General features: G+C 47.3%; 1 protein-coding gene across 1 annotated transcript in view; it reads right to left on the reverse strand.

The window, feature by feature from the left end:
• Positions 1–23,378, reverse strand: part of Sh3bp5 (SH3 domain binding protein 5) — a 63,753-nt gene that overhangs the window by 35,203 nt on the left and 5,172 nt on the right. The window contains exon 3 of the mRNA XM_034498793.2: positions 4,055–4,183. Coding sequence (XP_034354684.1) covers positions 4,055–4,183 — 129 coding nt within the window. The remainder of the gene's footprint in view (positions 1–4,054; positions 4,184–23,378) is intronic.

Below are 23,378 nucleotides of genomic sequence, written 5' to 3' on the forward strand. Positions count from 1 at the left end.
CGGCCATGAGTACGGTAATGAGTCGACTGGAATATACACCCAGAAAAAGACAGAGGGAATTTGCCAGTGAACACATGTTCACTCTTATAAGTTGAGAGGAGCCTCTGCAGGACATAAGGACACTCAAGAAGAGATGAACAAGTGGCTGCACTTGCGGAATCCATTCGGTACTGATGACTTATGGATCCCCTCCCAGCCAGTAAAGGTATGCTTCTTATTCTGCCCTAGGGTGTTTGGTAATGTTTGGATTTTATTGTATTTTTTCAAAAGTTTTATCTTCATTATTTTTAATTATGTGTGCACGTGTGTGGCCTCAGAGCCCCTGGAGCTTGAGTCCCTGGCAGCCGCGAGCGGTCAGATGTTGGTGCTGAGAACCACTGGGGTCCTGTACTTAAGTTCGAGTTACTTAAGTATATTTATATTTATTTATATTTATATCTAGCTACTGCTGTATATTTTAAGTCAGCAGGTTCATCATAGATATACAATATTTGACAGAAAAATATCTATAATAAAGCACTTCTCTAAATAATACTTCCCAGATACTAATTCAATTGCCAGGGTAGATCACACAAATGGGACCTACTCCAGCCAGAAGGATATCAACAAAAGTGAAGTCAAGCAGTGACCTGGGAAGGGCATGCCCTTTCTGCTCCTGAAATCCAACACCTGTGAAAGGACCAGTCTGTCCTGTTGAATGAGAGACAGCCACCCCTGCCACCCCAGGTGACAACCAACTAAACATCTAAAGAATAAGGCCATCCAAGATGAGCCAGTTGCAGCAAACCAACTGCATACAGACAGTATCAGCAGTCAAGCCTGAGGTCAGGAAAACAAAACAAACAAACAAACAAACAAACCTGCCTGGCAAAACCATAAGGTAAAGAAGTGTTTCAAGCCACTAAGTCACAAGTGGTTTGATTTGTAGCAAAAGCTGACAGCAGGCAACTCCATTTTATGAGAAGAGGAAGACTCAGCCATTAAGAGACCAGCTGAAGGTCCCACAGCTGACTGGTGACCTGGGATTCTAAGCTGTGCTTTCTGGTTCACAGGCCCAGCTTTGCCAGCTCTCTCCCAGCCAAGTCACTCTACAAATTTCAAATGTTTCCTCCCTTAGCGGCTCTTTCAAAGAACATGTAGAACATGGCCTTCCGTGGCCCCGTAAACACCCGACATGCAGCATCACTAAGCTTCCTGACCTTGTCACTTCATCATGCTGGCACTGTCCAAAGGGCTCTGCACTCTTCTGACACATTCCAACCACTTAAAAATAAAGAGACTGCCAATGCTGACAGACAAACATGATGGGGTTATACACACAGTGTCATAACATTCACCCTCAAAACCAAGAGCGGGCCCCTGGGAGGGATGCTCAGAGGATAAAGGAGCTGACCACGAAGCCTCCTTACCCAAGTTTGATCCCCAGAACCCACACTGTCCAGGAGAGAACTGATCCCTGCAAGCTGTCCTCTGACCTCCCATGCCCTACCCCATATATACAATATAAATTCATGTAAAAAGAATTTCTTTTAAGGAAGGGAGGGAGCCCACATCTTTAACCCAACACTCAGGAGGCAGAGGCAGGGAGCTCTCTCTCTCTGAGGCCAGTTGGTTTCACACAGTAAGACTCTGTCTCAATAAACAGACAGACAGACAGACAAATGGAGGGAACTCTGATGTGACACACCAGGGACGAACACTAGGTACTGATGTCAAATGAGCCAGTCACAAACATCCAACATTCCTCAATACCGGATGCTTATGAGGCACCTAGAGCAGCCAAGCTCTTAGGAAAGAAAGCAGAAGGACAGTTGGCAGGGCCTATGGGGAGGGAGGGATGCAAGGAGGGAGGGAGGGAGGGAGGAAGGGAGGGAGGGAGGGAGAGAGGGAGAGAGAGAGAGAGAGAGAGAGAGAGACTGAGAGAGAGAAACTGAGAGACTGAGCGCAATGGGGAGAGACTGCATAGTTGTGGCTACAGAATCTCAATTTGAGACGAGAAATGATTCTGGTGGTCTGAGTTGCACAACAAGGTAAATGTTACTAGCACTGAACTAGCACACTGTAAAAAGGTTACATGGAAAACTTTTTGTTATATATGTTTTAGAGAGAGACAGAGAGAGAGAGAGAGAGAGAACAAAACAAAAGCCAACAGATAAACAAAGGTTGGACTACCTGTGGTAACTGACAGGCACTTGGACTCCACAGGGCAGAGCAAGCAGAGACACAAACCACACTGCCCTCATCCTCCTGCTGACAGCCAGATGGGATGCAGATATCAGAGCAGCCTTGAAAACAAGCTTGGGCCCAAATACAAAAGCTCTCAAAGAAATCAAAGCCAGTTCCCTGCCCCCAGCCCAGTTTAGAAAAGGAGGAGACATGGTCTGGCTGCTCTTGGTACAACTTAGACTTGGCCTTGGGGTCACAGGATGGGCCTGATTTATTGTCAGGAGAGGATTTGACATCAGGAGCAAAGCAATGCAGGGTTCTGATGCACGGTTACAATTCTGCTGGTCCTGTGGCTATATGTCTACAGAAAAGCAAGTTGTAGGAAAGGTTGTTCTCCTTATAAGTACCCAATGGGGTTCAGTGAGATGCTGGATGGGGGATACAGGCATTCAGATGTATGACACTACCTTTGAAGATGGAGAAGGGAGAGGAGGAGGAGGAGCCAGTAAGCTGGTTCTAAGTTTTCCACTATAAATTATTATTTTTTAAATGAGACTGAAATCCAAGCCCATGCAGGGATCCCACTATCAGACACATCCTCTCGTTTAAGTCCTAAGAACAATGTTGGCCCTGGACCACCAGCATCTCAAAAATGAGATGCAAAAGGTCATGGTGCACACTTGAAGGAAGTGCTTGGCAAGACTCTCGGATACCACCCTCGCTGGGCATAGTCTGAGGGGTTTACAAATATCAAAAGGAAGAGGGTGGGGACAAGGCAGAGGAAGAAAACAGGAAGCCCCACTTGGCAGCAGCTGGGGTAGACACTCTCCTACCATCAGAAAGGTCCCAGGGCCACTCACAGTGTCTGCCCCAGCTCATCATCCACATCCACAGAATGAAACGTAACGTCCTCCTGCCTCAGCCTTGTGCACCCTTCCGGTTCCTCCATTAGCGACTACGGTCCCTTAGAGCTGAGGGCAGGGACATCCCAACTCTCGCCTTACTTCCCCACCAGCTACCGGGAAAGAGGTCAGAGGTCTTGATTATCATCTTTAGTGGCAAGAGAAGATAGGAGAAGGAAGAGATATGCCACAACCCTCTGTTTCCCAGCAGATGAGGTGCCTCCCAACACAGCTCCCTCCCACAAAGGAGAGTGGGGTTACAGAAAAGGAAGGCTGTAAGATCCACTCCAGCGTGTGCTGTAGCCAGATGGGGCCCCACCCACCAAGCGTGATTTGGATGACACCAACCAGACTGCTTTGCTCACCCAGCTATGAGCAGGAAGGAGTTTGGAGGGATGTGGGTGATGAGGCAGGAGAGAATTCTAAGTCTGGGAGGTAGAAGAGGACATAGGATCAACTCATGGCTCCCCAGGTCTGTCATTCGCTTGTTTGTCCATTATTCCCTTCTGTATCTGATTCTTTTGCAGGTAAAACCCTAGACAAAGTCCACGTAAGTGAGCTGCTCTCACTGTAAACACAAACTCTAACAGGTGAGAAGTAAGAAGGGCTACCCAAGGGTCACTCTGCCCTGTGCCTTACAGGCAGCCACTAACAGAGGAGGAACATACAGAAGGAAAATCTGGACACATTCACAATGCCCACGAGTCCAGCTCTTCTACCCAGAGGCTTCAGCCACCACAAGTCATGTGACAAGGCCATCCAAATCAGCACTCATGCTCTATTAAAGGTGTCATGAACTGGATGGAGCCGATGAGGACAGGGTATAATAAGAAGGCTGATAAAAGGCAGCCATCCTTATACAGAGCCACGACCTTGTCACCTGGGGCAGGTGCTTCTAACCTTCAGTGGGAGATATGGAAACCACAAGGCGACCCCGTATGCAACTGGGGGCAGTGGGCAGAGCAGACACCGTCAGGCCATCTTACCTGCCTGGCCACCCTGCGGGCCTCCCAGTAAGGCTTTGAGTCCTCCACAGCTTTGCCGATTTTCTTAGTCAGTTCGTCTAGTTTCACCGTCGCCTCAACCAGGACAGATCGGAATTTCTGGCGTGCATCCTATAGTCAGAGGGAAGATGGAGGAATTATAATCAGGCTCTGGAAGGAAGCGACAAACATCTGCTGCATCTGACCAGAAACACCAGGAAGGAATCTACACATCGCCAGGACCCTGAGTCACTTTACAATCCAGTAGGCTTGGCACTGTTCAAAACCTGTCAGCCATTGTAAGAAGAATCCAGAATCTACACTGTCCAGTCAGTGATTGCCACCAGCCACCAGCTACATGAGAACTTCAAGCTGGTCATGTGACTGAGAAGAAACTGCATTTGCAACTTACTTTAGCAACACTTACACGTTAGGTTTTTCATTCATTCATTCATTCATTCATTCATTCGCTTACACACTCAGAATAGTCTTGCTATGCCCTTAAACTCTCAATCTTCCTGCCTCTACCTCCCCAGTCCTGAAATTTAATAGGCATTTACCACCACACTCTGTAATATATTTGTAAAAAAATATATCCAGTGACTACTATGTCCGAAAGCCCAGTATATGTCAAAACCTCCTTGGTCCCCTGGGGAAAAACTCTCGGTTGCCTTTGATGGCTTCAGTTCATATGACTGCACCGTTTCCCACACTCCCGAAAAGCCCTAAACCCTGGGACTCAGATGTTAAATACTGACTGCAGGCTTGCCACCTGCAGGACCCTGACCTCAGGGCACCTCCAGTCTGATAGGGGCGTCCATTCTAGAACCACCAGTGTGGGGATGCTGTGGGGCTCAGCAGCAGAGACCCTCACCAGACCATCTACAGCAGAAGAGACTCCTAGAAAAACTTCAAAGGAGTACATAGGATCTACACAGAGGCCCGAGTGGGAACGCTTGGGTTGCTGGGGTGGGGTGGGGTGGGGTAGGGTGGGGTGGGTGGGGAGCTGATCCTAAGGAGGACGCCATGGCCTTGCTTGGATGAGAAGGAGTGGCAAGAAGGAGTGGCAATGTTTACAGGCATCTGAGGGAGCCAGATGTTTGCAGTGTAGAAAGGGTTTTCCTTGCAATTAACCTTCATAATAACTTGTGCTGTGCGTGTGGAAATGTAGGGTCTCTTGGGCTGAAAGAGGCTTGGGTCAATTCTTCTAATTCATCCCTTTATCGTCTCAGGCTGTGGGCTTGGCGGATGGGTCTGACGACACAGCCCACCGTCCAGAACACATGAAGGGATGTGACACAGGCCTTGGCCCCAGTTCTGGGTCACAGTCATCAGGGTTTTTGTGTTGTATCCAGCTCTCTCCTCCTGGAGGGAAATGGGAATTTCCTAAGACTCAGGAAGTCCACAAGCTTTCACAGTGCAGGGTTTACATAAGCCCCGAGTGAGAGCTGGCGTCCTCCTCAGATGCTGTCGGCAAGCTGTTCATCCAGCTCAGCTCCGGCTTCTGTGAGTCAACACCCATGCTGGGGACGGGTAGTACAGGTTGGATAGTGGGCTGGATTTTTTTGTTCTGTTTTCTGCTTTTGGAGACAGGTTCTCCCTCTGTAGCCCAAGCTGACCTTGAACTCATAACCCTCCTGCGTTAGCCTCCCAGGGAGGCTGGGATCACAGTTTGTGATGGATTTCAGGAAAATGGCCTGATCATATTTGGAACTTATCAAACTGTCACAGGGTTTTGAGTATTTCTGAAGATGCCTTGGGCAGTATTTTTGGGTCCACCAGTCTGGCTAACACCCTTTCAAGACTCTCTATATTGAAGAGCACGAGGGTGGGGGTAGGGGTAGTGGGCAAGAGACGGGTCTAATAATCACGTTTTCCCAACAATGAGCTATACACCTGGGTATCACATGATCAGCTCCATCCAGCCACCACACATCTAGTCATAAAGTGGTCGCAGCTAACAAGTTCATCTTTCCTGAGACAAAGTTATCTACTGTTGTTTTTTTTTGTTTTTTTTTGTTTTTTTTTTTTTTTTTTGCTACCAATTTATTCAATTATTCACTCTACATCTGGGTAGCAGCCCCGCTCTCCTCCCAATGCCCCCCTCACACAGCCCCTCCCTCATCCTCCCCTCACTGCTGGACTAGGCACACCCTCTCCCACTGAGGCAGCCCAGTTAAGGGAACAGAGTCAGGGACAGCTCCCACTCCAGTTGCTGGTGAAGGAGGTATCGTGATCTAGTTCTTAATTTTGCCAGAAATCAAGTCTACTTGAGTAACAATTTCCCCAAAGTACTGAGGTATAGGAGCCCACAAACCAAAATCCTTCCCACCTGCCCAACCTAACAGCCTCAACCCCAGGGCTCAGCCTCTGGCAAAGCGACTCTGGGCCCAAGAAAGGTCAAGTGACTTCACCTGGCCAATCAGCAATGATACTCCCAGCCATAAGTGATTATGGAGAAAGGCCTAAGCTTCAGAACTAATGAGACTTCATTTTAAAGAGTTTCTGAAACCTGGCAAAAAGGACTTCCCCAAAGAGGTGGCTAACAGGATGGATGGAAGCATGGAGTAACTCCGAACTGTCACTCTGGAACCCTGGGAAAGGCTATGGAGGTCGCAGCAGCCCCTGCTCTACTGCTCTCTCACCTGAGGCAGCCTCCCCCACCCCACCCCCCACCCCCCATCGCCACCTTCACCCTCGCTTTCTGTTTCATCCAAATGATCCAGAATTGGACTTCTAACAAATGCAATTCAAGCAGACCTTTAAAACCCACGAGACTGAACCAGAGACCTTTAGTTAGTTACGACTTGGCTACATTTCGGTGGGTAGGGAGAGGAAGGCCAATCTGCATCCAACCCCCAGCTCAGCACTGCAATTAAGTGCAACTAGTTGCTGGAGGACTTCCGCCTCTGGAGCTCAGTTGACTGAACTGAGATTGAACTGAACTAAAAAGATTTCCTTAAATACTATCTGAACAGCTGGTTGCCACAGCCTGGTGCCTTCTGCTCCATCCCCTAGTAAAGAAAAGTCTTCACTGTGGTTCCTTGTCACCTACATCACAGTCAAAAGATCCTCCAAAATGAAGTAGGGGTACTTGAGTGCACAGAACATCATTTTCCTGGGAAATGATCTGTGGAGATGAGTAATTCATAAGGACAAACACCTCCAGAAGATGGGCAGGTCTTTACTCTCAAAACACATGAGCCTTTGGGCCTGGGTGGGCATGTGAGTAATTCTAGTTCCTGGGAAGTAGAGGCAGGAGGATCTGGAGTTCAAAGGCAGTATAAACCCACCCCTCCCACAAAGCAAATCATTTACGATTCCAGGTAATCTGCTGTTTTGAGATGGCTTGCTTAAAGCCCGGGCTGGCCAGGAACCTACTCTAAGAGCCGGTGTTAATAGGCGTGTGCCACCACACCCAGCAATCCAGCTGACTTAAAAATCTGCACTATGAGGGACTTCTAAACTGGTTCCCTCTGTGTGATGTCTTAGATCTTCAACTTAGGTGACTCACATGGAGGGTAATTTATTTAAGCAGAGAATTGCTGACAGTGGCGATCTCTCTGTTTGAATGTGTTAGTGTGTCAAAAACACAGCCCTGCATAGAATAAGAACTCCAGCTAAGACAACCAGAGCCAGCAAGCCTCAGGAACAGCATGCCAGTGTTACATACTGGGGACAATTCTCTGCTTTCTGGCCAATCAGCTTATCAAAGCCTCTACTACCTCGATTGTAAACTGAGAAGAATGAATGGCTTCATGGAGGTGTCCCCAGAAACAGGGGCACAGTGACAGGATGTCAGCTCTTTAAAAATAACTGTCCTACATATCAGAGATGACATGTACTTCAAAGGCTCCTTGGTGATGCTGTTTATAAACACACAGCTTTGGTTTGGGGAGAGAGGCCTCAAAGGCATGAACCTGGAAATGACCCTGTAAGACAGGCTCAACAGGAACCCCAGGGCCAGCATGTAGATAAGACGACTGGAGCCAGGTGACATGGTCTTTCTGAGGCTACATGGTAGGCAAGTATCTCACTCTAGACAGTGAACCTTTTAACCCAGTGTGCACTGGTTTCCAGTAGTTCCTCAGCATGGTCTACAGATCCACTGGGAAGGGGGTCCCTCAGACCTCTCCAAAGAGCCTGATGCTGGAACCCATTTTCACAGTAAAGTGGGACTCTTGACTTTCTTGTCCTTCTTTTTAAAATGCAGTGTATATGATGTGGGGGCAGGGAGTATGCGTGCATGGCCCTTGTGTGGAGGCCAGGGAATGAATCTGTGCAGTTCACTCTCTCCTCTCACCTATACATTGGCTCCAGGGACCAAATTCAAGTTATCAAGCTTGGTGGCAAGTATCTCTGGTCACTGAACTATCCCACTGTCTGTGTTCCATGGCCCTTTCCACCTTCATCCTCTCATGAGTGTCCCCTGGAGTTTTCCAGAGGCCACATGGCTTGTGACATTACAAGCCACACACTTCCACTGTGATAAGATGCAATTTGGACTTCCACTCTCTAAGACAGTGAGGTAAACTCTTTATAAAAAAAGAGACCAAGCTGGGCATGGTGGCACACACCTGCAATCTCAGCGCCGGCAAGGCCAGCCTACTCTACTCTATAAAGTGAGTTCCTGACCAGCCCAGGCTACACAGTGAGACCCTGTCTCAAAACAACATCAATCCCCCTTTAATTTTCAATATGGCAAGTAAATGCTGGGACTTCACAAATCCTTCAGGATACTCGGTGATAACTGGAGATTAACAGTGACCCAAGGCACAACATCTTCAAGTGTGCTGCACGGCACCACACATGGCCATCACGTGCTCTAGATGTGAAGATACACCTGGAACTAGAGATGCCACAATACTGAGTAAGAGTCAGCAGTTATTCCTCCGGAAACACTTTTCCATCTTTCCGACTAATGGAGGACCATCCATTAGGTGCCATTACACCTTTGGGCTTGTCTTTAGAAAAGTGGGGGCCTGCTACAGAGTCTGCTAGAGAAAAGACCTGCTGGGACCTGGTGAGCCACACAGCATGCGTCATCTGAGAGTCACCGTTCACTTTTCTACATGTGTGTTATTTTACATGTGTTGTGGTAGGCACAGGACCCAGGGCTTCACACTTACAGGCGACTCACTGAGTTACACCTAACTCTAGCCAGTAGGATTATTATTGCCAGCTTGCTTGGCTTGAGATTTTTATTTTTCTTGTCTGTTGTTTTGAGACAGGCCTGGGCTGACCTCAAACTCATGGCCACTTCCCTGCCTCGGTCTCCCAAGCGATGGAACTACAGGTGTGTGTCACCACACTTGCCTTCTAGTCCAAATAAGACTTAAAAAAAAGTTTGCTTCTAAGAATTTGCCTTGTCTTGGATGGTTGCTCATGTATAGTAACAAAGCTTCCTTTTCAGACAGGGCGAACTGGAAACAATTCAGTTTAACAGACAACATGTAGTAAGTAAGTAGCACAGGCAGAAATGGAGCCAACCGTGTTAGGGGCAAACTGCCTAGGATGAAGGGCATGGCACTGTTGGCAAGAGTACTCTAGGATCATGGTAAGAGGCACCACTCAAACACTGGGGCTCACTGACTGCTGCTGGGGTACCTCAGCTGTTTAAAATGAGCTCACTGCAAACTGTGCTTTTCAAAGCCACGCGATCTGGTCTGGAGAGTCCTTATGAACACTTGTAACACACACGAAGAAAGTACTCCCAGTGATGTTTGGAGAAGAGAAGCTAAGTGCTCCCTGCTGGATGACAGAACTATCTGAAAGGCTCAGAAGTGAAGCCATACCACAGGCGGCTAAAGGAACTCTTGCTGCTATTAATGTACCACACTTTAATTAAATTACACCTCCAACAACTGCACGTGGCTAATGGCTGCTGTACTAGACAGCACAGTCCTAGCCCTAAACCCTCACTTGTTATGATTCATCCTGCTCCTGGCACCTTTCGGCTGTTGCTACTATCTGTCTGTCTGGTTTTTTCTCAGCCCACAGTCCCGTGACAAGGGGAGCCAGGATAATTTGTACCTTAAGAACACCACAGCAGGGTTTGAAGCTGACTGACTGTGCCAGGGTAGAGCAGGGCCCAGGAAGATAAACCAGAAAGGTCAAGTGAATCATGAGGGCACAGGAGCCAAGAATAGGCAGGGCTGGCCATGGGGAGCCAGCGAGAGGAGCAGCAGAGGCTGGGGCCAGCAGTCCCAACCCAGTCCATGTGGTGGAAGCATCTAGGACACCTTGGCTAAAAGGACCTCATGGTGACAGAGGACATGAACAGGAGGAGGGAAGGAAATACAAGGAGCCTGAGTTGTGGTAACCTCCGATCTCTGTGCGATCACAGCCCTAGTCCCTCCGTCACATGCCTTCCCCACTTCAAGCCTTGACTTGAACGTTCATGTAGACAACAGCAAGAGGTGGCAGAGGAGCAAAGTCCCTGGGCTCTTGCATGGGACATCGAGTAATGTGGTCATGGAATCGTCAGTCAGAGGACACCTTTGAAGGATGATGAGAGGTGCGGTAGTGGCTGCGTGTGGACAGCAGACATAAACCAAGACCTCTGGGAAATCTGGGCTCTTCCTACATGGACGATCCAACACCTCTTACCTCCCCTGGGTCCCAGGAACTACTCCTATGACTTTTCAGAACTTTGAATGGACAGTGGGACAAAGCACAGAGGTGTCTAATCTTGGAGAGGCCCCAGGTCCCTGGATAGCTCTGGTGTCCAAGCCAGATCCTACTCCTTCCCTGACTATCTGCACTACATCAACTATTTCCCTTGAGTCTGGAGACACACACCTATAATCCCAGCCCTGGGGAGGCTGAGGCAAGAGGAGTGTGGGATGTAGGGACATTCTGCAAAATCACCATCCCATGTCATTCAAAACAAATCAAGGCTGTGTCAGGTGAGCCTGGAGATCAAAGGACGGCAGGGTGGGGTAAGAGACCCGATCGGATATACAGGCTCTGGGAAACCCTGTCCACCCTTTTCCTCACTCCTGGCTTTCTTTTGCCTTCCCCTCTCCTTTTTCTTTTCTTTTCTTTTCTCTTCTTTTCTTTCCTCAGGGTGATCTGGGACATGGGATGGTGATCTTGCAGAATGCCCCTCAGTTAGAAAATGGCTTCCCTTCAGTTCACCTTCAGTCCTCAATGGCACAAGGATGGCGTTAAGGCCAACAGGAAGGAATGTTTCCACACCCAAGGCCCAGAGCTCCACAGAGGAAGAAACGCATCAGCCTTTGCAAGCAGCCAGCAAAAGGGTCAGTCGGGCAAGTCGTCCTTGGGGAAAGAGGGACTGGAGTGACAGGCACCCTGTGGACTTGGGCCAGGACACACGGCTGGAGAGACTGTCAGGCCCTATGCTTTCTCAAGCGTCAGCCACACACACATTCTTGGACCCACGGGACTCTTTAAATAAGAGGGAGGCAGAATTACTAAAGCTCACGGCTTCACTGAATGAGCCACAAGCAGACTGTTTCCATATTTAAGCCAAAAAAGTTTAACTGTTTCTACTTTGAGACCTAGGCTTAAAAACAAATCTGGGTCAGTAAACTGATGTGCTCATTAATCAGGCAGTGTTTCAGCCATCAGTCAAGCTGCTCCAAACACAAGGTCCGCTTTATAAGCAGCTCGGGTTTAGAACCACACCGACAGGGCAAGGTCAGAGCGCAGCCTTGGGAAGCTCTGGAGATCATTGCACTTCGTCTGCCCACAGCAGGCATCCACCCACCACGGCCTTCCAGGCGAGCTGTCTGTGTCACTTCTGCTGGCGTTCAGACGTCTCCCTCCTCACTTCTCACTGCAGCAGCTACCAGCATGGAAGGAGAGGAGAGTACAGAACACAGTGCACAGGGATCCGTGTCCAAACTCCACCCACCATCACCTCTTTACCAGAGGCAGTTGCTTCTAAAAGAACGGGGCATGGAGGCCTCTCACCTTCAACCCTACATCTCTGGGCCCTTGTAAAACTTGTGTCAAGTACTGTTTCAACAAACTTTAGGTTTTGTCCATCTTGTGGTACAAGCCTAAAGTCCCAGCCACCTGGGAGGCTGAGGCCAAGAGATTGTGAGTGCAAGGCCAGTGTGGTCAACTTAATGAGCCCAAAATAAAAATATGTAAAGGCTTCAGGTACAGCTCAGCAATGGAGACTGGCCTTGAACACAAGAGACCCTAGGTTCAATCCCTAGTACTGCAAAAAACTAAAGTTTAAGTCTGTTGTGGCATAGACTGACTATGAAGGTTTTGGATTTCCCAGCATGTCAAGACTACAGGTGTTTTGTGATGTAGGGCACACATGTCTAGCCAAAAAATAAAATCCATGGCCACAGAATGAGAGAGCAGGAAAGGACTCCCATCAGTTAACACAGATGCTCCCATTTCACAGATGAGAAAACCAAGTTCGTCTCCCATGAGGATGAAAGCCTGGTGCCACAGCAAAGACTGGAAACCCAGCTGCTAGACCAGTGCTCCATTCACTTCACCAATCCCAACAGGGATCTCAGAGGCTTCCTCCATATTCTCAAATATATACCCCTCCTCCCAAACCATTAAAGCACATGGGCTCCACTCAGAGTCCTGTCTCTTATCTCCACTGACTGTGTGACCTAGCAGGACTGACTACCTCTCAGTACCCCTCAGTGGTGTTTTCCATCAGTGCCCTCAAGGACTATTATGAGACCACAATCACCCACACCAACCTTTAATATACACTTAGCTCTCACTCAATAGCTACTTTTATGTAGGTTAGTCAACAAGAGAGGGTAAGGGCAGGACCAGGCCTGGCTAAACACTACATGCAGGGAGTATGCTGGGTCTTGTATGAACAGTACCTGATTAAATCATCCACAGCCCTTGTCAGATAGGTCTGCCTGCCTTTCTCTCCTCTCTCTCTCTCTCTCTCTCTCTCTCTCTCTCTCTCTCTCTCTCTCTCTCTCTCTCTTCATCTGAAGGAGAAGGAAATTAAAATTCAAACTAGTGGAAACAAACAACTAACAACTCAGGGCAGAAAAGATGCCTCGAGGGTTAAGGGGCACTGCTCCAGAGGAGTGAGCTTGTTTCCCAGGACCTTGTGACAGTTCACAATCACCTGTAACTAACTCTAGAGGATCCAGTATCTCCTCCTGGCCTCTATGTCACCCGCACCCCCACAGACACCCATGCTCACATATAATTTAAAGTAAAACTGGTAACACACACCTTGAATCCCAGAGCTTGGGAGGCAGAGGCAGGTGGATGGATGGATCTCTGTGAATTCACGGCCAGTCTGGTCTACACAGAGCATTCTAGGACAGCCAGGGCTAGATAATGAGACCCTATATCAAGAAATGAAGTAAACCAATACCGACAGGAGAAAAACAAAATCAAACAAGCAAAAAAAGCCCACCCGTGTTTTCAAGCTGCACAATGAGGGAAGTGCTCCTGAACAGCAAGCAGCAGCCGCCAGTCTTCAGCCATCCCGTTCATCCGGTTCATTCCGTCTTGTTTCCCCTCCTAAAGCCTCTCCCAGGCAGTTTTTGACTCCAAGTTTCACAGTGTTAAGAGCTTAGCTTCTTGAACAAGTTCCAGCTGGGGAAGCAGATTCTAACAAATGAGCTCAACATTGGGATTTCACTTCTCAGGCCCAGCAGCCAACAAGGAAAGATGCACCATGTCAGGAGTGGCCGCAGACCTTTGGAAGGTGCCCTCCAGCTTAGCAGGCAGAACTCCTGCCCCTGGTCTAGATGGCACTCATTTTTTTCCCCCAACAGGCACTGGCCATAGTGTAATTTAATAAACTATTTTTGTTTCTGTTGTGTGTGCGTGTGCACAAATGTCATGGACTATGTGCAGAGGCTGGAGAACAACTTCTAGGAGTCACTTCTTTCCTTCTATGTGGGTCCCACGGGTCCCACTTAAGCTGTGGGGCCTGGTAGCAAGTGCCTTTACCTACTGAGCCATCTTGCAGGCTCACACAGCACAGTCTGTTAGAAATGGCAAAGCAGCAACAAATTCCCTATGTCAAATTAATATCCTAGCACTGATAAAACCTGCGCCCTGTCCTGTCATATGGCTGGCTGGTCTCCAGTTACTGAGAGTACTAAGCAAAGTCCTTGTTTTGCTGGCTGGTTAAACATTAAAGCACCTCTCAAAAACATGGTGAAATGGGTCTTGCGCAGTCTGCCCCTAAAGGGAAGTATAGAGTTGTCGTTGTCGTGTCTCAGAGAGCACTGTAAGTATGGTACTTTCTGAACTCCACCCAGAAGTCTTCAGCACTGCTCCCATTAGGAGGAATCTGAAGTTAGGTCTGTCTGTGCTTGGATCAAGAAAATGTAGATGCACCAAACTGAAAGTTCAACGGATTGGACAGAAAAAGCTGACGGGTTTCTATGTGGTCATCTTGGGACCAGCACTCTGAGAGATGCCACACAGCCTAAGAAAGTCAGAGAATCTGCGATTACCATATTGGAAAGGTGCTTGTTGATTCCCTAGTTACAACCACCAGCTTAACTCCCAGCCAAGGGCCAGCACAGCCTGTGTCAGGCCCCCGAGTGACCATCATGGATGTCATCATGCCCTCAGATGACCACATTTCCAACCACCACCTGACCACAACTGCAGGACTCCTTAAGCAAGGACAGCCCAGCCCAGCCTCACTTCTTCTTTTCCAAATCCTAACCTACAAACCATGGCCCAAACAAAATGGCTGCTGTCAACTCCAAAGGTGGCAGGTGTTCTTAGGCAGAAATGGTAGCCATAAAAGCCAGAAAGAACAATACCCATTCCATCTCTTCTCTCAAAACAAAAACAGTTAAAACCCAAGGAAGAGACAGACATTCAACCTGTGGGCTTCAAATCTGTTGAAACAACCTTCTGCCTCCTGGCATTGAAGGGCTGGGTGGACATAAGCAAGAGAACCCCATTCACCCCCACTCATCCCCCATTCACCCCCCATTCACCCCCCATTCATCCCCCATTCCTGCCTTGGCTGAGCCTTGATGTCAAACAATGAGAGCAGTCCCACAAAGTGGGTTTGGCCATTGTCATAATAAACAGCGGATATTCCTTCCATTGTCCACCACTAGCAGTTCGTTTCAGTCAGTGCAAATGTGAGTATCTCTTAGATATTCCAGCAAAACCCAGCAAAGGAAAACTCAGACAAGAATAGCACAAAAATTTTCCATCTTCCTTTAAGGAAATGAAAGGGGCTGATTCACCAAGCTCTCTAAGAGTTGCTTTGCAAATTTCTGTGACACTCTTGGGTACAATCCATGGGGGGGGGGGGGGGCACATCTATTCTTACTGCTAGAAATATCCATGGGTAGAATGAGGAAGTCCAGAGAAGAGAGCTGAGCAAAGACAGCTAGGCTGGCTGCCAACGACTGAGGCTGGAGGGATGTTTAATATACCCAGCCAACACACACACACACACACACAGAACTATGTTAAATGTCCCCACAATAAATGCTGAGAAGGAAAACAAGATCCCAGTTCAATGTTAAAAGGTTACAGTCCACGGAGACCAGAGAACTCTGTCAATTTGACCATTCTTAAAACCACAGAGACCATACTGAATCTACCAACTGCCACAGTCTGCCTGTCTTCTGAAGACCTCGGAGATGGTGGGCAACCTTGGACACACCTGGGGATACAGTCACATGGCTGTATGAAGTCAGTCTGTACTACACTAGCAGCACCTGTGACCGGATGACAGGTCCCAGCTGAGGATACAGGAATGCTCTCATGGGTTTTTACAGCTTCAAGATGAGATGTTCAATTTTTTTCCTGTCAATTGTGTGGATCTCAGGATTAGATGGGTATGTCTGTATTTTAGCCAAAGCCCAGAGTGTATCATTTGCTGCTGTGGTTACAGTGCATACATTTGTGCAAGCCTTGAATCTTTTTGTATAAGACTGCGCCCACAGACTTTGTTCATTTAGAAATGACTCAAGCTAAGCATTCTGGGGCACACCTCTTACCCCGGCTTTTGGGAGGCAGAGACGAGGATCTTGAGTTCCAGGCCAGTCTGAGATAGAATGAGACCTATCACAAGAGACTGAGTGGGGGAGGGGCCAACAAGACACCTACAATCCTAGCCTGAGCTACATCAGAATGTCTCCGAAGAGACAGCGATGGGGTGGAGGTACTCAGACACTCAAATACAAGCAACAGCTAAGTTTAATGGCCTAAAGAGCCTTGCCCTTTGAGATGTTTTCTCCACCAACCACATAGATGAGGGCTTCCTGGTTTCAGAGCATCTAAGATGCCATTAAGACACTCCTCATTCTCCCATGAATTACTACAATGAGAGTATTTTGAGGCAGTGACTCACTGAGCAGTCCTACTGTGGTACTTTGCTTTCTGTTGCTATAACAACACTATAGCCAAAAGCAGTTCAGGGAAGAAACAGTTTGAGTCACCTTACAGCTTACAGCTCATCATGCAGGGAAACTGAGCCAGGAACTGAAGCAGAGACTTGGAGGAACTCTGCTTACTGGCTTTCTCTCTGTGGTCTGCTCAGCCTGCTTTCTTCTGTAACGCAGGACGACCCACACAGGGCTATCAACCATCAATCAAGAACACCGGCTCGCCCACAGGCCAGTCTGATAGAGGCGATTCCTCTAGAGAGGTTCCCTCTTCCCAAGTGACTCCAATTTGAGTCAAGTTGACAAAAACTGACCAAGCACCCCATCAACCGTGTGGTTTATTTACAATTAAGGCAGGAACTATCAATCCCAACAGTCTTTATTGTTCCTAAAATTCTTTCCATAGAATTTAATTTCTATGGCATAGAAATTAATTTCTCTGGCATAGAAATCATCTTTTATAATAGGTTCATTTCTTCCATCAGCCCTCTGCCTAACACAATAAAACATAATCATTGTAAATAATCAGAAAAGCACCAAGAAATGAAAAATAAAGCCACCAGCGTCTTAGCAGCAGCCTTAGCCACTGGTAATGTCTGAGTGTACAGCCTTAGCCACTGGTAATGCCTGAGTGTACAGCCTTATTTTTTGAGTCATGCTTCTCAAACTACTGATGACCGGTTTGTTAAACTCCATTGGGAACTGACTGTTTCTACAGAACATAATAAACACAAAGTAAAACACCACAGCAGTGTCAAACTACTAAAAAGGACTCTGCAAAGTCATCTTCATTTTTGAGGTTGCCTTGAATTTATCCTCCTGCCTCAGGCTCCCAGTGTTGGGACAGCAGGTGTGAGCTACCATGCCCAGCTCAGAAGACTCACTGTTATGTTAATTTCTGTGTCTACTTAGCCCTAACTGGTAGTGATCAGTCCACTTAGGAATACTGTAAAAAGACCTTTTTCCTCTTATATGCACATTCTTTTACAGTATATACCTTACATATAGTTTGGGTTTTTTTATGTGTATGTATGTGTCTTGTGCATATAAGCTGTTGGGGGGATTCTCTCAGAGGCCAGAAGAGGGTGTTGATCCCCTGAAACTGGAGTTACAGGTGGCTGTAAGATGACCAAGGTGGGTGCTGGGAACCAACTTTAGTCTTCTAGAAGAGGAGCAATTGCTGAGCATTCTCCACAGCCCCAACACACACTTTTTATTATTATTATTATTATTATTATTATTATTATTATTATTATTATATATTCCAAAATATATCATAGCCATTTGCCCAAGGCCACAAGTCATCCCTTTTTAATACTAAAGGCCACTCTACAGCTGGGTATAATAACGCCCTGCAGCGATCCCAGAATTTGCATAATGGAGATTGGAGGATCAGGAGTTTGAAGACAGCCCAGGCTATATGAGACCCTTTCTCCTATTTCCCCCAATACACACCAAAAAAAGGGTCACTTTAAAAATGTGCTATAGCACATACATAGGCGACAGGCTCATCTGAATCCCAGGCCAGCTAGCTACAAAGGGTGATGCTGTCTTAATTTTTAAGATGTTAACATATTCAAAGACATTTGAGTATTATACTTTTATGAGCCAGCACCTTCATAAGTGAACAGATTATGGGGAAGGAAAAGAGACCACAGCTTATATTTTATCAAAGTGAGTCACGAGTCTCTCAAAGTCACCCTAAGAACAGTGTGGTGCCCAGAGCACTTGCCATAGAGATGACACTTGGATTTTATGGTGGACTGGTTGATTTAGTGGTGGTGGTAGTGGTAGTGGTGGTGGTGGTGGTGGTGGTTGGGGTTCTTTGAAATCGGCTCTTTCTATGTAGTCCAGGTTGGCCTTGAACTAATCCGTCCCCTCAGCTACTCAGGGGCTGAGCTTACAGAGATGACACCCAAATTCATCCTGTATTAGTTTTGTTAACTGAGAAACTGAGACAACATGGTTATATCATAAAATTGTTTTGAGGGCTTGATATGGAACAGAATGTAGCACACAGCAGGTGCTCATGTTGTTATGTGTCATTATTAAAGGACCCAAGGAAGCCAAACGAGCCAGAAGACACATTCTAGAATAGACAGAAAGCCTGTCCTGTGATCCCCCACCCTGCAGCAGCTGTCCCCACCCAGACAATCGGCAGCAACACTGAAACTGAGGCCCAGTGCACCATGTGACAATCTATGATCACACAGCCATAATGGGCCATTTGGTGTTGTGCATTTACCCAGCACCCTAATGCAAACCCCAGGAGGTGTCCCCAGGGCTCATTTAGGGCACCAAGCTCACTTCTGCTGGCTATGCTATTTGTCTCTTTCTGAGAAAAGCTCTCAGGTTGCCTAGGCAGGCCTAGAACCGGACATGTGGAGAGGCTGATCTTGATGATCCTGGCTCCTCCTCCCAAGCACTGGGATTAGAGGCGTGCACCACCCACACACTAAGCTGTCTCTGTGACACAGCAGATGGCCTCAGCATAGAGCCCCATTAGTCTCATGGCTGCAAAATTCACCTTGCCTAATCCTGGCCAGTACAAGCCCTCTCTCTGACAAAGAAAGGTCAGTGCAGTACCTATTGGGGGACAACAAAGCTATCACCAGACCCTGTGGCCAGCCTAGCCTAGGACAACTCACTGGGGTCTTCTTTTGACCAGCATCCAGCAGACCTCCTGCCATCCAAGAACCCAATACCTCTACCCTGCATAACCCTCAAAGCAATCTCTCACCCAGCATCTCCTCTCGCTCCCCAGACCACCTGAGGATCTGGACGAGAATCACCACCTTCAACAGTCATAGACGAGTCTGGGATTTCAAGCTACAAGGTTCCTTCAGAGTTATCAAATCTATTTTAAACCAAATCACCCGATGCCCAAGCCATGGTCCTTCCTTTCCCCTTCTCCAAGGCCCTGGGGCTTCATTAACTCACAGCTATCTTACAAACAAGGAAACTGAGGCTCACACCCCAATGACCTGCTCAAGGTTCCCACACTCAGTAAGTGGGGAACATAGGATATATAGACCTGTAATACACAGCAACTCCAGAGGCTGAGGAAGGAGGATTGCAGGCTTAAGGTCTGGTTTGGCTACACTATAGAGTGAACCTGGGCAACACAGCTTTATGACATTCTAATTTGAAATTAAAAAAAAAAAAAAAAAAGGTTAGGAGCTCTAGCTCAGTAGTAGAATGCTAGCCCTGAGCACTAAGCCTGACTCCAGCATCACACATCACACACACTGCACACCAAAGCATCAGGTCATAGGGGCAGGATAGCAGCAGGCCCCATGGAGCTTATACTAAGATGCTCACAAGAAACCTGTTGTCTATACAATCAGCCAGCTGTTAACATGGACCAGTAACAGGAGCAGACTTCACTCTAAACCCCTAACTTCAAATGGACACAGAACCATTATGTGTTTCCCTAGCAAGTTCTTGATTCTGTTCTCAAAGTCTCCCTAAAAAACTGGGGGTCTCATCAGAAGCTCCACTGAGGAAAGTGACTATGGACTGACTTAGGGCATGAGGTCCTCTTTTGGCCATATTTAGAAATGGGGCCTTTGGAGTAGTGGGTTAAACAAGGCTGTATGGATGGGTCCTAATACACAGAGGACTGTACTCTCAAGATGAGAAGACAGCCAGAGGCATCCTTGCACAAGCTGGGAAGGGAGCCCAACCTTGGACTAGCCTCCTGCTCTGTGAGAAACTAGGCTTCTGTTGCTGAAGAGAATGATAGAACAAAAGCGGTGACCTGCTTCCGACAGTCCTCACACAGGCAACATCTGTCCTGTCAGCGCTCTTCCTCTGCACTCCAGACTGCTCTGGAGGATTACTTCAGATGACCTGAGCTCTTTAGGCCTTGCCTTTGATGGTGTCTATCCTGTCAGATCCTCAGGAGCCTCCCAAGATGCCTCCATGGTTCTTTCTTGGAACCTTTCTCAATCAGCAGTTCATCCATCCATCCAAGGGATGGGAGGCCCCATGCCAACAGAATCATGGCTCATGATCCGTCAACCACTGCAGCCCCTGGTGTCTCAAACAGGACTCCAGTCTATCCCAGTGGATGTGTGGGGGATGGAAAAATAATCATTTCAACCAGATCTCACAGGCCAGACTCCACCCAGCCCAGCTGACCTGTCACCAGGCCCTGGATTTGGTACCTGCTTAAAGACATGTGTGGTTGTTGGCTACATTTTTTTTTTCAGTCAATTATCTCTGCAAATGTTCTCTAGCACTTTCTTTAAAGCACCAAGCTGTTTGACAGGACCTTCCTGGCCACGTGCCCACCATGCCCACATACACAGAAGAGAAACTGGCAGGGTGTGATGGCACTGTCCTTTAATAAAGGTATTTTTCTCTTCTGACTTGTGCTGATAATCCATTAGGGACAGAAGTCAGGCTGTCTGAAATCCGCCCCCTTGTTCCCCTCCTTCCCCGGAGTTCCCAAGCTCAAAATGTGGCTGGCTGTTATTTTTGTTTCTGGTTTTTGTTTTCTTAAATTGAAGGTTTGCTTGTTCCTGGAAGAGGGAAAGACAGGTTCTGGGTGCAGGCCTTATGTGAACTGGGAGGACTCTAGAGATTTATTTTTCAAGTCACCTTGCAAGACTGTTCATTCTCAGGGCAAGGAGAGAAGATACACATTCCCAAGGCTGGGCCCTGTCTCCCAGGAAGGGGAGGAGGGAGGCACCAGCTGTTGATTCCAACTGAGGAGCTGAAGGACTAACTAGCAGGCGCCCTGGCCTTCCCTCCTGCTCTGCCAGCCAGCCCTAGGCCCCTTTCAGAGCACTCAGGAGAAATGCTGAAGACAGGTTTTTATAAAGGTATTTTATATATATGTATATATGTGTGTGTGTGTATGTAAATATATACATATATTTACATATAAAAGCATGGAATATTACAAATCTTGGCTCTAATTAGAGTTAGAAATTTTTTGTCTAATCTGTTTTAAATATTTGATATGAGAACTGACTCGCCGGGCAGTGGTGGTGCATGCCTTTAATCCCAGCACTTGGGAGGCAGAGGCAGGCGGATTTCTGAGTTCGAGGCCAGCCTGGTCTACAGAGTGAGTTCCAGGATAGCCAGGGCTACACAGAGAAACCCTGTCTCGAAAAACAAAACAAAACAAAAAAAGAGAGAACTGACTCTACACTTACACACACACACACACACACACACACACACTCACACACACACGCATGCACGCACTCAAGAACCATCCAAATAAAAATAATAAAATAGTATTTTTAAAGAGTCAGACATGGTGGTGCATACCTTTAATTTCAGGACTGGGCAGGCAGAGGCGGGCAGATCTCTCTGTGTTGAGGCTACCCTGGTCTATAGAGTGAGTTCCCAGACAGCCAAAGCTACATAGTGAAAGACCCTGTCTCAAAAAAAAAAAAAGGTTGTATTTGTTTTGTTCTTTAATTTATTTATTTTTAAATGGTAATGGTATCCAGGATGTGGTGGCATGCTCCTGTAATTCTAGCATTTCAGAGTCAGAGGAAAGAACACCGGTGTTTTGATTTGTTTTTTTTAGGTTTTTAAGACAATGTCCAATGGATGCCATAATGCTGTAGTGGCACCTAGTGTGTTTATGTGTGACATGTGGCATAAGTGGGAGGTAGGAACTAGTCCAATGTTAGTCAACTGATTAATATACTGAATAGCTATTGGTTTGGTTTGACTTTTTTATTAGGATGCGTGTAGGGATTAAAACCAGGGTCTACCACATACTAGAAAAGCGACCTACCACCGATGTGCTTCCCTGGCCCTTTTTACATGCTTTGAGATAGGGTCTAATTTAATCACTGAGTTAGCCTTGAACTCTCCCTATAATCTTGACAGATCTCGATAGCTTCTTGCCTCCGACTTCTCAGTAGGAGCTGGGACTACATTTGCAGCTCCCTGCCTGACAGAATAGGTAGCTCTGTTTTTGTTGAGACAGAAGCCAGGCTGGCCTTGAACACCTGATCGGCCTCTACCTCTCAAGTACTGGGATTACAAAATGGGCACAAAGTCAAAATCCAGATTCAGCCTCCCAAATATTAGGATCCTAGGCATGAGCTACCATGCTAATAAACATCCTCACTCGGGACCCATTCTTAGCCATAGACATGACCACTAACAGTAAAGCTGAGCCTCTGTTCCAGGGGAAATGTGCTTCGGTGCCTTTGTTTCAGTTGTATTCTCATGAGCTAGTCAAATGCCTAACCTTTACATTTTTTATCTATTTATTTATTTCAGATAGGGGCATAGTTCACTTCTTTTGAACTCACAGTGATCCTCCTGTTTCAATATCTCTTGTACATTTTGTTTTTTATACAAAGTCTCATGTATCCCAGGCTGGCCTCAAACTCACCATATAACTGACAAAAACCTCTGAACTCCAGATCCTTCGGCCTCTACCTCCTAAATGCTAGGATTACATTACAGAAGCATGCCTGGCTACCGAATCTTTTGACCACACCTCCAGTCCCACACTCAACTTGTTTCCTCATCAGACCTTTGTCCAGGGATGCTTTCTTACTGCCTGCTTCTATCTAGGGGTCTATAGCCTGGCACTCTCCAATTGTTTGTCAAACAGTTACCCAGCTCAATGACAATGGAAACTCTTTGAGGGCAAGGCTTTGTCTTATTCACCCCACCTGACATAGAGCTGGAGGCCAGAGCCTCACACACATGCACATGGTTGGTTCTCGACTCCAGATTCTAACAATGTGATCATGAGTTTGATAGGAAACCCTTACTAGTTCGGGGCAGCCTGGCTGCACATACAGCTACTGAGTTCTGAAGTACATCGGGGATGTGCTCTAAGTGAAAGCTCTGCACCAATTTTGAAGACAGCACACAAACTCCTCTGGCTGCTGGGGATTACAGCGAGGTCGAGATAGAAGACTGCTTGCTTCCCTGGCCTCTGTGTGTGTGTGTGTGTGTGTGTGTGTGTGTGTGTGTGTGTCCTCAGCTTCCATCCT

This window comes from Arvicanthis niloticus, chromosome 3 (assembly GCF_011762505.2).
Source record: "Arvicanthis niloticus isolate mArvNil1 chromosome 3, mArvNil1.pat.X, whole genome shotgun sequence".
Taxonomy (NCBI): domain Eukaryota; kingdom Metazoa; phylum Chordata; class Mammalia; order Rodentia; family Muridae; genus Arvicanthis; species Arvicanthis niloticus.